Source organism: Limulus polyphemus, unplaced genomic scaffold (assembly GCF_000517525.1).
Source record: "Limulus polyphemus unplaced genomic scaffold, Limulus_polyphemus-2.1.2 Scaffold9531, whole genome shotgun sequence".
NCBI lineage: Eukaryota > Metazoa > Arthropoda > Merostomata > Xiphosura > Limulidae > Limulus > Limulus polyphemus.
Window position 1 is genome coordinate 552 of NW_013675141.1, and position 16927 is coordinate 17478.

The window sequence follows — 16927 nt, forward strand, 5'->3', positions numbered from 1 at the left end:
CGTTTCAACTATGTTCTGGAAGCTTCAGTATCTTCTGATTTTAGCTCCACCAATTTTGAAAATAAGCTTGTCCAAACATTTTTCATTTTCTTCTGTTTTGGATGGCCATGAGTGAGAATTTAATATGCTATTCCTCTTCTATGTTCCACAGTGGAGGTTATGTATCCAAATAAAAGAAGTAAATTAAGTTGAATATAATATATTTTTTCCCTTGTCATTTTTGCGCTGTCATCCTTTAGCACCATCAGCTGCTTATCGACCAATCTTAACATGAAACATTTCTGTGCCTCGTGATTAGTTCTTCAGGCTCTGACACCGTACATCCATATAAGGTATATTAATTCAAAGTTTCAACTATTTGAATAAATTATATTCTTATAGGTCTTATTATGTCACGTGCAATTGTAAAGATTCTAAACTCAAGTTTTTTGTTTGACGATTTGGGCAGAAGCGTGTATAAATTATTCTTTATTCACATTTCACACTGCATATGAGGTACTTCACCATTATCAAGTGGCCTAGAATAGCGAGCTCGGACTGTGAACCCGAGTTTTAATGGTTCACGGACCGTTGCCGCAAAAATGCGCTCCGCAATTAGGTGCATTATAAAATTAACAACTGTTCAGTCAAACAAGAGCTGGTGGTGGGTTCCGTTGACTAGCTGTTTTCCGTCTAGTTTATCAGTTCACAATTAGGGATGGCTACCCACAGATAGCTCTTTGTGTAGCTTTACACCATTGTCCAACCTCTTGCTTTCATTTACTACTAATACTAGATAAATAAACCCGTCCTACAAACAGAATGGTTATACATGACGGTTTGAAACAGGTACTGCAACGAGAGCAGTAGGCCTAACATGGCAGTTTGAAACAGGTACTAAACGAGAGCAGTAAGCCTAACACGGTAGTTTGAAACAGGTCCTGCAACGAGAGCAGTAGGCCTAACATGGCAGTTTGAAACAGGTACTGCAACTGAACCGAATACATTCTTGTTTAATTTGGCTGTTGATAACAAGTATCAGGAATATCAAACAATACCCCACTCAATCCTGTGGCTATTGTAGTTACGTTAGTGATCGCACAAGAGTACAGTGTTTCGTTTTGTAACAAGATAATATTTCAAACACATTTGTACACCTTTCCTATTTATGTTGATGTTTCTGCTTTATTAACAATACTCGTGTTGTGAGCAACTGATTATTTTTTTGGAGAGAGAATGTATTTTTATTTACTTTAAAAGGCGTATTTATCCAGAAATTCCTCTAACTAGTATGTTTAGTATATATTTGTGTTTTTATGAGGAACGGCATGGTCCATGTGACCAATATTCAAACACTAAACTTTAAACAACTCATTGGCTGTATATCGACATTTATAAAAGAAAAAAATGTTCTATAAGATGTCGTTCAGATTGACAATATCAAATGCCAAATTAAAAGAAAAAAAGATGGGTCACTGTGATGTCTTGACATGCCATTACGGAGAGATTACAAAACACACACAGAAAGCTTATATAAAGGGATATTTAATTAATTAAAACGCCAGATGACAATAATGGCACAAGATTGGTTGTTCATACCAAAAGCACTGTGTACAAAATATATAATATATATATGGATATAATGATATATAGATAGAGATAGAAATATTTGTGCTAGACATAATTGGCCTGAGTGCAGACAAAGTGGTAGAAAACGATGACAATATGTGCATACGGCTCAACACCTAAAGCTGTTCACGCATTGAATAGTCTAGTCCTAACAATTCACAACCATATTTAGTACATTGTACGATTGTGGAGTGGTAAGTTTGTACAACAAAAAGAGATTAAATATTTAATATAATAATATTTAACTTACGATATGAAGTGTCGATTTTCATAAACAGAATTTGTGTTTACATTTCCTACACTAACGTGACTCAAAGTACAGATTCAAAAGTGTAAAAAGATTAACATTTCCTGTAGCGAGAACAACAAAAAAGGGTAATTTTAGAATAACTAAGTAAAAGCTTAAGAGTTTTTGAAGTGTCAAGAAGACAAAAGCAATAATGGCCATTTTTCAATGTCATTAGGACTATATATGGTTTACTACTAATTTCTCAAGTGACAAAAAACAACAAAACAAAATAGCCTTTTCTCACATTGCTGAGATTTTGATTGATTACATCTTACATGGGTTAGATAAACATATTTATCAATCGTTTTTTTTTTTTCAGTGACTAACTTTCAACGTTTCGTCTTGGCCATGGTTTGGTTCTTGCAAATAAATTAGTCTTAGCTTTTTTTCATGCGCTGCTACACATGTTTTTGTAATGTTAGCTGAAGAAAGTAAATACTAGTGAAACGAAGTTCCACCTAGAATGACTTTAATTCTGCAATGAACTTGATCGTCCCCTGCTTACGTCAAATTGCACACTTAACATTAAAGTATGGCCTATATCAGTTACCGAAAAGGAAATATTATATTAATATTCGATATAGTTTTACTCGTTCTGAAATGGAATTACTTTTTTCGCTTCAGTTGATAGGTGGCGGTTTATAAACGGACAAAATAATATCACGAAAAGGTTTTCTGCTATTAATTGGTACTTTAAATACTTCAAGTTATTGTTAGATCTGTAATTTCTAAAGTCTTAAAAATCTTTAAGGTGAGGAAAAGTAGGTATCCAGGAAAGTTACAACTTAATATGATAAAAATTAAACTATGTTACGTATATTTCACAAGAGGGCCCCCTGGAGATGATGTTCTGATTGAAGAACAGGCTCTGTTATAACTGTAATTTCCAACTTTTTTCTGATTGAGGTCCAATAACTGATTATATTGTTTGCATTCTAAATCCAGCAGAGGCTTACATAAAACAAAAAGTGAAAGGGAATACCTACTAAACTTATTCCATCGAGGAATAATACATTACCGCTTTTACCTTTGGATATCACTGTACCTCAAACTTTCTGTTACAGTACGTATATAATTTAAAATTCCATCATGATTGTTTATGTTCCTGAAAAAAGCTTCCACATTTTGCTACTTTGCAAGTACCTTGCGGAGTGAAAACTGTCAGCACGGTTTTAGAAAACAATGATATATTACCGTGGCTGATGTAAAGATCATACTTGCATCGGGAGGAATTGGAAAACCACATGTCACATTAAGTAGCCCGTTACATGACACAGGTGGTCATCACATAGATTAACCAATATTGCAACAACGTGGCCTAACCGGTATCCATCTGTTACAAGAATGTAACCCGTACAATAATACAAGAATGGAGATTAACATATACTATAATACTGTAGCCTAACCGGTATCCATCTGTACAGAAATGTAACTCATTCGATATTACAATAATGCAGATTAACATATACTACAATAATGTAGCCTAACCGGTATCCATCTGTTACAGAAATGTAACTCATTCGATATTACAATAATGCAGATTAACATATACTATAATACTGTAGCCTAACCTGTATCCACCTGCTACAAGAATGTAACTCATTCGATATTACAATAATGCAGATTAACATATACTACAATAATGTAGCCTAACCGGTATCCATCGGTTACAAGAATGTAACTCATTCGATATTACAATAATGCAGATTAACATATACTACAATAATGTAGCCTAACCGGTATCCATCGGTTACAAGAATGTAACTCATTCGATATTACAATAATGCAGATTAACATATACTACACTAATGTAGCCTTACCGGTATCCATCTGTTACAAGAATGTAACCCGTACAATAATACAAGAATGGAGATTAACATATACTATAATAATGTAGCCTAACCGGTATCTATCTGCTACAGAAATGTAACTCACTCGATACTACATTAATGCAGATTAACATATACTACAATAATGTAGCCTAACCGGTATCCATCTGCTACAAGAATGTAACTCATTCGATTTTACAATAATGCAGATTAACATATACTACAATAATGTAGCCTAACCGGTATCCATCTGCTACAAGAATGTAACTCATTCGATATTACAAGAATGCAGACTAACATATACTACAATAATGTAGCCTAACCGGTATCCATCTGCTACAGGAATGTAACCCAAACAATATTACAAGGATGCAGACTAACATATACTACAATAATGTACCTTAACCGGTATCCATCTGCTACAGAAATGTAACTCATTCGATAGTACAATAATGCAGATTAACATATACTATAATAATGTAGCCTAACCGGTATCTATCTGCTACAGGAATGTTACCTAAACAATATAGCCCAACCGTTGTTCTAAGAATGCAACCTAACCAGTATTAGAAAATGTTAGCATAACCGACATTTCAAGAATGTAATAACAGATGGATAATCCTCGTGGGCAAGACCAAATTAACACCTATGCAATCAGAACCAAACTTTTAATAGATTTAATTTTTAATTTGTTTATTAACAGGTTCTTTTAGTTCGCTATGTTATGATTTATATAGGTTCACAGTCTCTCAATAAAGATGCAGCCCGTCTGATGCTTTGTGTGTGTGTATGGACAGAAATGGGAAAAAGTGTAACGTGTTCCTGGAGCATATTTTTTTTCTATCAGATATTTTCTAACTCTAAACATAAAAACATATAAAATTTACGCTATTGATATTTGCCCACTAAGACCGAAACTAATCTTACTATCTTCATTTCCCTCCTCCCCCTTCATAACCTGTTCACCGACTACAACGTATCTATCCGAATATAACAAAGTTGTTTTATCCTAAACTCCTAGAAAACAACTAAAAGTGAAGACTACAAATTTGGCTTTATTGTGAATAACTTTTCTCTGTCTATACTATAACTAATATTTCATATCCAAGCAAAGCTATAAAGGTTAGAATTATGATTTGAATGTAAATATCGATTATAACATACGATTTTCTGAGCTCAGTCAGTTTTAGGCTAGATTTAGGATAATATTTGTTAAGGTGTTTAAGTTAACAACTCTCCCTCGTGTGAAGGTTAAACCTGGAAATACGTACAAGATACAAATAACTGAGTATATCGTGCTCCATTATTATACGGTAAAAATATTCACACCAGACGACAGAAAATAATACATAACATCCACTATAATAAACAATTTCACAGGAAATTTTCGGTGTTAAACATCAACTTCTGTTTGAAAGTTCTTCAATCACTTCCATTAATTAATCTAAAGTATTTAAAAAAACGTTTTTTAATCAATTAAAAAGACCCTTTCCCGTAACACCAAAAAACAAACACAACCGTTTATCTTTTGAAAGAGTGTGATGAAAAACGGTTCTCTAACATTGTTGATACTGAAATGTATAGAACAATTACGGATACTACCCCCCCCCCTTCCGTATCCAAGTATACTTTCCGTAACTAACAGTTAAAACGTGTTTGTGGAAATCAGGTTTTGGAAAACTGATATTGTTTAATTACTTTATTCATCGTGTGTATCCACTTGCCAGAAGTGTTCTTTTATAAGAGGAAACGGTGAAGTCACGACGTGTTATATAAATATTATTTATACACATAACATACTGATTAGATTATAATTAGAGATGCACGGCTAGTACAAATTGGCCGCAAACTGGGTCCGGGTACCCGGTCACTAAGCTTCGGCCGGGACCGGGTGTTAACCAGGACCGGATTGTCCCCTTGCCTCCCCCCTCCTCAAACCCCACCTTCCCTAGATATCCACTTATCAAGCCATGACTGTTATTAACCCCTATTGTTTTCTGAATCCCCAACTTTCAGCGGGAGGTCAGTTTTTGTTGCTCGGAACACGTTTTTTGAAATAACTAAATCAATTATTGACTGTAACTTCCAGTAACAAGATTGGTAGCCACAAAGATTAGGGCTTAGATGCCTAACTTCGACCCTCGCCCGGAGTCGAATATTACCGGGTAGCCCAATACCCGGCCGAATATCTGGCCGGGTACCCTTGCATCACTAGTTATAATATAGTACGTTTAAATTAAGATCAACTTAATTAAGTATCAGTAGACATCCAGATGTTGTACGAGGCTTCTAAAACTACCATATTATTGCGGTGTTGAAACTCTGATTCTAATCGCTTATGATTTACAAGATCAAATTGTGTTAAGATTAGGTTTAGATTTAAGAAGAGAGAGAGAGAGAGAAGGTTCATCGCGCTTTCTACTGTTTGTGGTGGTTAAACAAAAACTTTTAAATCTTCATAAGTTTTTGTGCAACATCAACATATTGAGCATGATTCAAGACAATTTTGATGTTTCACGGTCACAATTCAGTTGTTTTAGGCTTAGTTTAAAAACCCGGTCACAGTTCAGTCGTATTAGGCTTAGTTTAAAAACCCGGTCACAGTTCAGTCGTATTAGGCTTAGTTTAAAAACCCGGTCACAGTTCAGTCGTATTAGGCTTAGTTTAAAAACCCGGTCACAGTTCAGTCGGATTAGGCTTAGTTTAAAAACAGCCTAAGCCTTTGAGCAACACTAGTTTTTAGATAACAAATTTAAACATGAGAGTTAAGTCAAGAAAAACCAAGATTTAACTGGGATAAAAAAGACTAGATCATATAACACAAAATAATTCTTTCTTTTAAAATATCTAAAACAAGCAAGGGTGATCAATTAAAATTCAATTATTTGCTAACAAAAGTTTTTGCAGTAAAGCTCGAGCATGTCTTAGTTTGTGTTAGATGATCGGTTTTTAAAGAAAGAAATATATTTTTTTTAAATTTTAATATTAAGTTTTGATCGGCTAAAGTAGAGTTAAGGAGGACTCATTCACAAACGAATCTGAACACATCTGTTTTTGTTCAGGGTCTTTTGTTTCTCTGTTCTCTGACGAAATCTTGGGCTAGCTTGTCCCATGTCCGAAATTCCAGAGCATACAGTATGTCACCTAGAATAATATATGAGAAAAATGGAGAATTTTTCTACGTGTTGACTGTAGCATTTGTTTTCAACAAAATTCTATCATCGAATATAAATAAAATTAAAATCACCTATACCTTGTTACACGTACTAATTAAATCTAATAAACTAATGCATAAGCTTAACCGAGCTGGAAAAAACAAACTTTAAAAATGAATTATGGTTAACATTGTTAGCCCTAATTAGCATCTGAATCAAATTGTTGAAATTCACTAACCCTGAAATTGTGTTGCATATTTAAAAAAAAAATGTTGCGTGTGTAAACAGATTTTTCCATACTAAAATTAATTAATTCCTTTTAGAAAAAGACACTTTTATATACAGAAACGTTTGATAAATATAACGTTCTAACCTTCATCTTTAATCCATACATCCTGATTTAACTGGAACGGAGTTTAATGAAACGTGATGGGCGTGGTCTTAATGTCTGTAAATTCCTCCAAAGTTTAGAAGAACAGTTTGAGCCATGAATTAAAAGCAAGTTAGGCTTGATAGTGTTTCCGTATCTGTTCGTCAGTTAATGAGTAGTCAGTGCATGATTTAGTTAGTTTGAAGAATTATAAACACGAAATTAAACAAATAAACTTTCTGTTTAGATCTAGTTTATTTGTGACTTTAGGCTAACCGTCGACTTAATTGGAATAAACTGTGCGTTATTCTTCCTAGCGCAAATATAAACCTCGCCAAAAATGAAAACAGTAACTCTTAAATAGCTCTATTGTCGAAGACTGTTGTTGTCTAGTTAAACAAACGTAGGTGTGTCTTAATGTGACATGGAGGCCTCGCACAGAATTCTAAGAATGTACGAGTGAAAGTAAAGAATATGAAAACGGCGCTACATGTGCCATATCTAGTGCCGACGAAGCCTTTCGCTTCAAACCAGAGCTCATCAGACTGACTGGGATATGACACAATTAGGTGAGGTCGGGCCCTCTTTATACGAACCATTTTATGAACAACTGTTATGGTGTGAATTAGCTTTAGTAAGTGAATTATCATTATTAATAATATTATTTAAGTAATTTATACACCATAATTAGAGTAACAATTAGTTTGTTTGAAGTTAAGCACAAAGCTACACAATGGGCTATCTGTGCACTGCCCACCACGGGTATCGAAACCCGGTTTCTAGCGATGTAAGTCCACGGACATACCGCTGTGCCACTGGGGGGCGTAAGAATTAGTAACACATTATTATTTATTTGAATTAATTTTATTATGATTCGGAAGAACTTGCGAAAAAAATGTTAACTAGTGGCTTTATCCTCACAAGATTGATGTAGGATCAACAGGTTATTAGACTCCAAACAACTGACATGTTTAACGCGTCTTTATTATTCTCGACCTTATTTGGTTGACCACAGTTGGTGGACACTGTCCGTCCTCTATTTTCAAGGAAACGCTATTTTTCATACACCTATCTGCATTGTTATCTGTTTTGGACAGTAGTATTGAACATAGCTACGTTGTGTAACCTTATACAGGTCATTCACTGTTTTGTGATTCATAAACCCTAAAAAAAATGGTTGAAAAGTAGTCAGCACATCGATCAAAAAAACCATCGTTTACTGTTTTGAAATAGAACAGCGGAGAGTTGTAATCTTACACGGTTTTCAAAGCTTGGATAAATAAGTCAATACCTATATCCTAATGTGACAACTTTGGTTCCGAATCCCTCATTTCAAGAAAACGAAGACAATTTTTTATGTAAATATTACATCAAATAAATTTTACAGTGTTACTAGCAGGTATTTGGTCTGGCTTTCTGGATGATGACGTCAACTTCAAGGACTGAAAATACTTACTCTTATCATTTGGCTGCATGAGCACTAAATTTACTGCCACGTGGTCTTGTGTAGATTCTTCTAGCCCTGGTATCGTCGTCAATGACAGGTAAGCCTCACCCTCAAAATCATTCTTTGTAACTACATCATGGTCCATGACAGTAAAGCAGATCGCAGCGCCCTCTTGCTTACATCTCTCCGCAGTGACGGTACTGTATTGAATACAAAAACTTATCTGTAAAGCTTATATTTCCTATAATTCAAAACGTACAGGGTAATTACGACATATTTAAAATGATTATATCATGACAAATATTTGTTCTAGGTCAGGGGTCGGCAACCCCTCAAAGAAGAAGAAGAGCCATTTTTTTTATTTTTGTCTAAGACTAAAACATTTCGATAGCCGCAATATGCCTTAACGGTCTACTGTAAAAAAAACAAAAAGCGGCAAGTCTTCGGATTTACAACGCTAAAATCAGGGGTTCGATTCCCTCTATGTATTTTTTAATCTAGCTAATTTACAACGCTAAAATCAGGGGTTCGATTCTCTTCTATATATTTTTTTTTTGGTCTAGCTAATTTACAACGCTAAAATCAGGGGTTCGATTCCCTCTATGTGTTTTTTGGTCTGTCTAATTTACAACGCTAAAATCGGGGGGTCGATTCCCTCTATGTGTTTTTTGGTCTGTCTAATTTACAACGCTAAAATCAGGGGTTCGATTCTCCTCTATGTATTTTTTTTTAGTCTAGCTAAACCTTCTAAGGGATTTTAGGAGTTAGCTAGAATGATAACTACGCGACTCTATTCTAAATAAAAGCTGCAAATGTTGAGATTAAATTTTAAACAGCTATTGTGCCTGAAAGATTATTAACTTTTATTCACAGTAAGAGTAAAGCCCGAGAGCCACAGGTTGCCAACTCCTGTTCTAGGGGAAGCAAATTTCACCAGAGGCACATTGAGACTAAGTTTAGATATACGTACGGTACAGGATCTTTCAAGCTATATTATAATGTATACCTATATCGCTTTTTCTTGCAAAGTAGCATTGATTTTATTTCTCTCTCTCTCTCGTTCCCAGTACGAGACGAGGTTTTGAATAAAACGTGTGTATGATATTACTAGGACTAATGAAGACTGTCTAACACAGAATAGCCTCATTTGGGTATAGGCTTAGTAAGTTGATTAAGAATTACAGAAGGCGTATCGATCACCTACTGTGACAGTCTTTGAAACACGCTGCACGTGTACGGACTTTCCGGAATAAAACCCACGGTTCTCGATATGCTTCGGGAGGAATTCAGTTCCCTTTGGGCAAGTAGTTTTTACGATATAATCATTTTAAATGCGAGGTTTTCTTTATATTGTCTCTGTAAAATTGAATTTGTAGTTAAATCTATTACGTAAAGACAATAAAATTAAATCAACGTAGAATGAGATGGCTCTGGGCTTTACGATTCGATTGTAAATAAATTTAAAGTAACGAAAAAATATAACTAATTGTGTTTGTGATGTTGGCTATTTTAAAGTTGATTACATTTCCACTAACCGATGGCTTTAGTGATGTTTTAAGAACTTCTGATCAAAATAAAGCTAGCTGTGTATGTCAGAGCTAAAAAGTAACCTAGAACAGGTTCTCAAGAAGCACATAACGTCATAAACAAATACACAAGAAAACTAAATTAAGTTTCATATTAATGTCTGATGACAAGAATAATTAAACATAATCACGTTTCGCCAGCTTGAAAAAAAGGAGTTCACATCATAACAAAACTAAAACCTATAATGACTAGAATAAACTGAACCATCAATTAGACACTCTCGTTCTTTACCGTAATTATCGTATACATAGTTAATTATACCATGTAGCCGACTTTATGGCGAAATGCACTCAGGATGTACATTATGACGTAGTCCTTCATATAATAATTACATATACATATCTATAACTTGTTGCCATTTAAATTTATTTATTGTTTAGTCATTGTCAACTAGTATGACGTCATAAATTAACAATAATTTCTAAGTGTTACTAGCTTTATTCTACTTAGATGAAAGAATTAAATAGCAAACTTACACAACTTTCCGAGGTTATTTCTGGGAAGTAAAAACCAAAAACGACAGAAGTTTCAAATCAGGTTAAAAACAGATTTTATTGCTTTAAATTACTTGTCATGAGGCATTTGAAGTAGGCTTACATTTTTTCAACACTTCATTCTATATATTTATCTAGTCCCTTATGAATTCTCAAGAATAAGACGAGTGTATTAAAATAATGTTCCAACCATGTTCGCCGTGTCCATTGCCGACGACGCGTTTCGCTCAATCCAGAGCTCATCAGGTCGGATGGGACACAACAAACACAGTAGTGGTCGGAACACAATTTACATAAGCCAGTTACTATAACAACAACTGCGATACCCGCGAAACAGCCTACTGTGTAGTTTTATGCTAACAAGAAATAAAAGTTATTTTTATATTTTAATTTACAATTCATTTATAAACAAAAAAAAAGTTGTCATAAAATAATGTTATTTCTGTATTAAGTCCCATCATGGTCCACACGCACGGGTGCAAGATTATTGAAGTGATTAAACAATTTACGAGCAGCTTTTTCAATTTAATTGTTATCCATATAACGGTCATTGACCTCTAAAAAAAAACGTAGCAGTCCGTTTCCAGTAGTACCTTGAAAGAACAATATTGTTCTCGGCCTTAAGCTTGTCCATTTAATTGTTTGTTTCTATTTGAAATTCGAGCAAAGCTACACGAGGGCTATCTGCGCTAGCCGTTCCTAATTTAGCAGTGGAAGGCAGCTAGTCATTACCACTCACCGCCAACTCTTTGGCTACTCTTTTGCAAACGAATAGTGGGATTGATCGTCACTTTTAACGCCCCAACGGCTGAAACTGCGAGAATGTTTGGTGGGACGGGGATTCGAGCCCGCGACCCTCAGATTGCGAGTCAAGAGCCCTAACCACCCGGCCAGGTCGGAGCATTGTCCATTTAAACAAATCAAAATTAACTATTTTGATCTTTATTTTTTTCCTGTTTAAACCTATTTTTTACACAAACTTATTACATATTCAAACATGGAAAATGTAATCATCATCACGTGTGTTTGGTACGAAACTTACAATTCGAAGCTTTCATCAAAAAAAGGGTTCAAAGTTCGCTTCTGGACTTTGGTCATTTGACGTGGACAGTCAGGAAATTTATGACGTGGTAGAAGTTCAATGATGACAAATGGATCACTGAAACCTAGAAAGAAAAGTTATTTGAAGTCTGATAGCTACATTAAAAGTCGATCATTTTAAAGACTATTTTATTATTAATTGTAATTGGGAGTAATTAAACAAATGGATCACTGAAACCTAGAAAGAAAAGTTATTTGAAGTCTGATAGCTACATTAAAAGTCGATCATTTTAAAGACTATTTTATTATTAATTGTAATTGGGAGTAATTAAACAAATGTATCACTTCTTACCCGTTGGATCCAACGGTGTCAGGTTTGCAGCTTCAACAACTAGAAATAGTCACCAAAACATTGTATTTTTATAAAACAAACTGGAGTTTGTGACACTAAAATCTATTTACATATAACAGAATAATTTACATATCCGTGAAAAGTGTTTTATCTTTAACACATTACATAAAAGTTATATACTTTCTTAAATAGTTTGTAATATTTTTTAAGTTGTAGCATTTGTTTTAGTTTTCTACGGCTTTTTGTTTGTGTTTAAAGGCAAGGCTACACAATTAGTTATCTGCGCTGTGCCTATCACAAGTATCGAACCCAGATTTTAACGTTATATGGCCACAAGTTTATCGCTAAGCCACTATGGGGGGGGGGGGTCTTTACCGCTGACTAAAGCTAAAGTTAAATATTTTCCCATATAAACAACTCCACTGAAACTTGCCCCCAGTGGCACAGCGGTACATCTTTGTACTTATACCGCTAGAAACCGGATTTCGATACCTGTGGTGGGCAGAGCACAGACAGCCCTTTTTGTAGCTTTGTTCTTAATACCCACCAACCAACCAATGAAACTTACCATCAACAGAGAGACTGTCAGAGGGACTGTTAAAGAGTGCCTTTACTGTCAGTATACCGAACTCCCCCTGGCGGAGTCGTTTCTGTTGGGGTAAAAAAACAAGTGACCCAATGATGTAAAATGCAAGACACAACAAAGATGTTATGATTAAGATAAGTCTGTGGTACCTTATAACATATGTCATGGAGGGGAATGATAAACGTGTTCAGGGCATTTCTACATTATTACAATACTGAGATAATATTTACCTGTTCTTTTATTCTTTCGGCTATGTATTCTTCTATCAGGTCACTGGTCTCATTTGTGTTAAGTTTAAGTAGACGCTCAAGAGCCTAAAAAACAAATTTTTTGAATATTTGTTTACATAAAGATAATACCTCGTGTACAATAAAATAGCGGACAAAATATTTTATCAAAGTTATTCGCTTCTTTTAAACTCTGGATACTACGAAGCTTCTAAAAACCTAACGTCTGTTTCAGATAACACAGGCCTGCGATTGTTTTATTGTCTTGAAATTTTTACACGTTCCACAGTAATTCCTGTACGCTGAATCCGAAAGCGATAACCGTTTTTCTCCATCACGTACATATTTTTCACAAAACGTCATAAAGCAATACATAAAAAAAACACCACAACACGTAGTTTTGAGACTAAAAGACGTAGATTTCATAAAATAAATCAGGATGAATGAGGATGCATATTCGTTTGACATCAATGTTCTTCCCTTTTCTTCAGTTTGTTTGTATTTTTTGTTAACAAACATAATAATAAAAAATGTCCATTGTGGTAAACGAAGTAATAATTTAAGTAAGAGTTTTTTTTTTCTCCTCGATTTTAAAAAAATCCTTATGGGATAGAAAAACAATGAATATTATTTACGATATCTTCGTAGGTGAACTATGGAAAATCCGTTATTAAAACCAAAACAACTTTTATGAAGTTTAAATTCCCAGGTCTGTGTAGTCGGCTTCAGGGGTAACAGGATTTGGCTAGTGGGCTGTACTGTGATAGTAACAAATAGAAATACAATAAACAAATATTGTGACGTTAGAAAGGTGAACAGGAAATAGCATGAAAGTCCACTTTAGATAATACCCTAGTGAATGAACGATAGTAATTTATGTGATAAACGAAACTAAGCTTGGCATGTTTGACTTACAGAAGTGTAACGACACAAAACAAAAAATATTACATTGTTGATCAAAGTAAGAGCTAGTAACAAACCGATCTGAGAATTAGCCAATCATAAACAGGCAAACCTAGGTTGTGACGGCTATATTCACCCATGTGACTATCCTGTCGGTAACCTCACAATGTCAACCTAATGGTCAAATAAATGGATGAGTGGACAGAAAGTCTAGACTGGTAACAACATATTTCTAAGTAGAACTACCGGTGAGGTTAATGATGATTATAATTCGGAATTATAGGAACGTTTAATTTATGATACAAACGTATATATCAATATTAGCACAGTAAGGGTCATTGTAGACTATACCCCCCCCCCCCCAGAAAACAACAACACATCCCTAAATTAAAAACAGAATACCGCAAGGAATAATAAAAATAAATAACGAATTTCAATAAAAATAACACGTTACCTCTATCATACATATAGATACTATCTTGCTACAGGAAAAACAGAGTAGGCTTAAGCAACCATATCGTCAAATGACTCCACCTATTATCTAATTTACGAACCTATACTGATAAATATCTGATAACTCTTAAAGAAAAGAACATACAAAAATTACGACGAATGTCAACAGAGAGATGTTAAAGAATTGGCAACGAAATATATGGTGGGTGTTACAAAAGTAGCAGCCAATCCAGATTGAGTTACGGATAACAGAAATCGTTTCAAAATAGCAGTGTTACATACAACCAGGACCAAATTAAACGGAAATAGTAAGGCGAGTTAGTTTTCTTAAAATTCACTTTCTGAATAATAATAATTAAAAAAAAACAATGAAAAATAATTCACTGAGTAATCATTTTCGGATTTCTTAGTTTTGATAATTAGCGTAAAGCTATTTCTAATCTCGATCTAACAGATCAGAGGGAGGGCAAGTAGTCAACAGAAAACACCGCTAGCTAGTTTTGTATAAATAACAAACGTATTAAAGAAAGATAGTTAATTACTTCCGAATTAGTTTTGTATTAATAACAAACGTATTAAAGAAAGATAGTTAATTACTTCCGAATTAGTCTTGGATAACAAAGCATTTCAAAGAAAGTTAATTCATTTAGTAATTAATTATTGATAATAAACATAATCAAGCAGTATAATTAACTTGATAATTAGTTTTGGATAATATAAAGATATTAAAGAAATGGAATTTAGTTGACATACAATTTCAGATCACATAAAAATGATTAATAAAAAAAGTGGCAATTACTTGATAATCAGGTCCACGAAGCATTTCGTCATGAATTCCTTTACTTCCCGCGTGGAAGAATTCCGCTAAGATTCTTAGCGCGCTGATTAGACGGTCATAGAACGCCATCTTTTCCTGCAAAGAAATATTTCAATTCTTTCATCATCCAAAAAAAACGTTACACCTTTCTGTGGAACCAGTCCCACTGAAACTGATAATAAACCATTATAACCTGTATGTTGACAACAAACGTAATACGAAGCCGTATTCAAGGATAATCAGCCAATCAAGACTTAAGCCGTATCTAAGGGTAATCAGCCAATCAAGACTTTTGGAACATCTATTACGTAAGTGAAAAAATATGTACGCTATTCCAAGTAATCCAGTACAAATGTTTAAATGTTACCAAACAAATTACACTCAAGAAGTTTAACATTAGTTTAAAACTTCCAATAAAACAAAACGTTGACACTGAATTGGCACAATACATCCAACCCGGCGAGGCAATGAGGCACAAAACGTTGACACTGAATTGATACAATACGTCCAACCCGGCGAAGCAAGGAGGCTTTTTAAGCCTAATAAAATTGATAAATTGGACTTACTTACGCCATTTGGGACTTACTAAGTCTAAATTAAATGCTAACAAGCTTAAAACAAGCTGGAGCTTTCCTCACGAATGTCTGGCGAAAGAAAAGAAGTTTTAACAACCTTGATCGATATTATTTTTTGATCCACTCTTTTGGGATAAAACACAAAGAAATTATTTGGTAACAAAAGATCCGTCCTTTCTCTGAATCCTTGTAGCAAATTAGGTTGTCTGGTGGTGAGTGAAGACCTTACGAAACTTCGCACATAATCTCAATCTTACAAGCTCGGAGTTCATTCCGTAACTGGAGTGACAGTTTGAAGGTTTGATGAGAGTCGAGTGAAATTTAAGATAAAAGTAATGCGTCTTCTGGAAGACAAAAACAGCATAATTAAAGTGTTGTCCTATTTTACGTAGATGATGAATCACGTTTTTGCTTTAACGCTGTTTTCTTTACTTGATAAAGTACACGCAACTTTAATTGGAGTGAATGGAAAACTCTGATAGGATTGCTATTGCAACACCAAACTAAAAAAACACACAATTCTAGACTTCCACCAAAATCTCCCATGTACGTACTACATAGTAGTTTAACATTGAAAGTAGAATTCTTATATATATTCGTTGAATTACGCCCAAAGCTAGCCGCCCCTAATTTAGAAGTGTTAGACTAGAGGGAAGTCAGCATTGGACTACTCTTTTACCAACGACAAGTAGAATTGACTGTCACATTATAATGTCCCCACGGCTGAAAGGGCGAGTGTTTTCGGGAACGGGCATTCCTACTAAGTATATAATTTAAAAATTACCAACTGACTGAAAGTCGGATTTGTTTTACAGATACAACAAACAATATATGACAATGATTTGCATTGATGGGGTATCACTTTTAAAAGAAGATATACTTAACAAGGATGAATTGTATAAAAATATTACAATAAACAAAGCTGCCTGTTATAACAAACAAAAATGTTGCCATAAATGTAAAGTGTTATTAAAACAATAAAGAATGAGAAGAAGTACAAAAAATAATTATAATACACATGTTACAGTTAACCAAAACAGAAGCGTTACAATAATAATGTAGAAATACCACACTAACCAAAACAGAAGCGTTACAATAATAATGTAGAAATACCACACTAACCAAAACAGAAGCGTTACAATAATAATGTAGAAATACCACACTAACCAAAACAGAAGCGTTAACAATAATAAT

The 16927-nt window shown here is 34.3% G+C and overlaps 1 protein-coding gene and 1 long non-coding RNA gene across 2 annotated transcripts in view; both read right to left on the reverse strand.

The window, feature by feature from the left end:
* Nucleotides 1-1504: 1504 nt before the first annotated feature.
* LOC111083444 lies at nucleotides 1505-3771 on the reverse strand. Its single transcript, XR_002609038.1, has 2 exons — nucleotides 3479-3771; nucleotides 1505-3395 (listed from the first exon to the last, which is right to left on the reverse strand). It is a non-coding gene; the product is annotated as an uncharacterized LOC111083444 (long non-coding RNA).
* Nucleotides 3772-6610: 2839 nt separating this feature from the next.
* Nucleotides 6611-16927, reverse strand: part of LOC111083443 (BAI1-associated protein 3-like) — a gene marked incomplete at its 5' end in the record, with an annotated part of 14874 nt that continues 4557 nt past the window's right edge. The window contains 7 exons of the mRNA XM_022379960.1: nucleotides 6611-6870; nucleotides 8708-8898; nucleotides 11822-11945; nucleotides 12173-12211; nucleotides 12741-12822; nucleotides 12989-13072; nucleotides 15141-15254. Of these exons, the coding sequence (XP_022235668.1) occupies nucleotides 6785-6870; nucleotides 8708-8898; nucleotides 11822-11945; nucleotides 12173-12211; nucleotides 12741-12822; nucleotides 12989-13072; nucleotides 15141-15254 (720 nt within the window). The remainder of the gene's footprint in view (nucleotides 6871-8707; nucleotides 8899-11821; nucleotides 11946-12172; nucleotides 12212-12740; nucleotides 12823-12988; nucleotides 13073-15140; nucleotides 15255-16927) is intronic.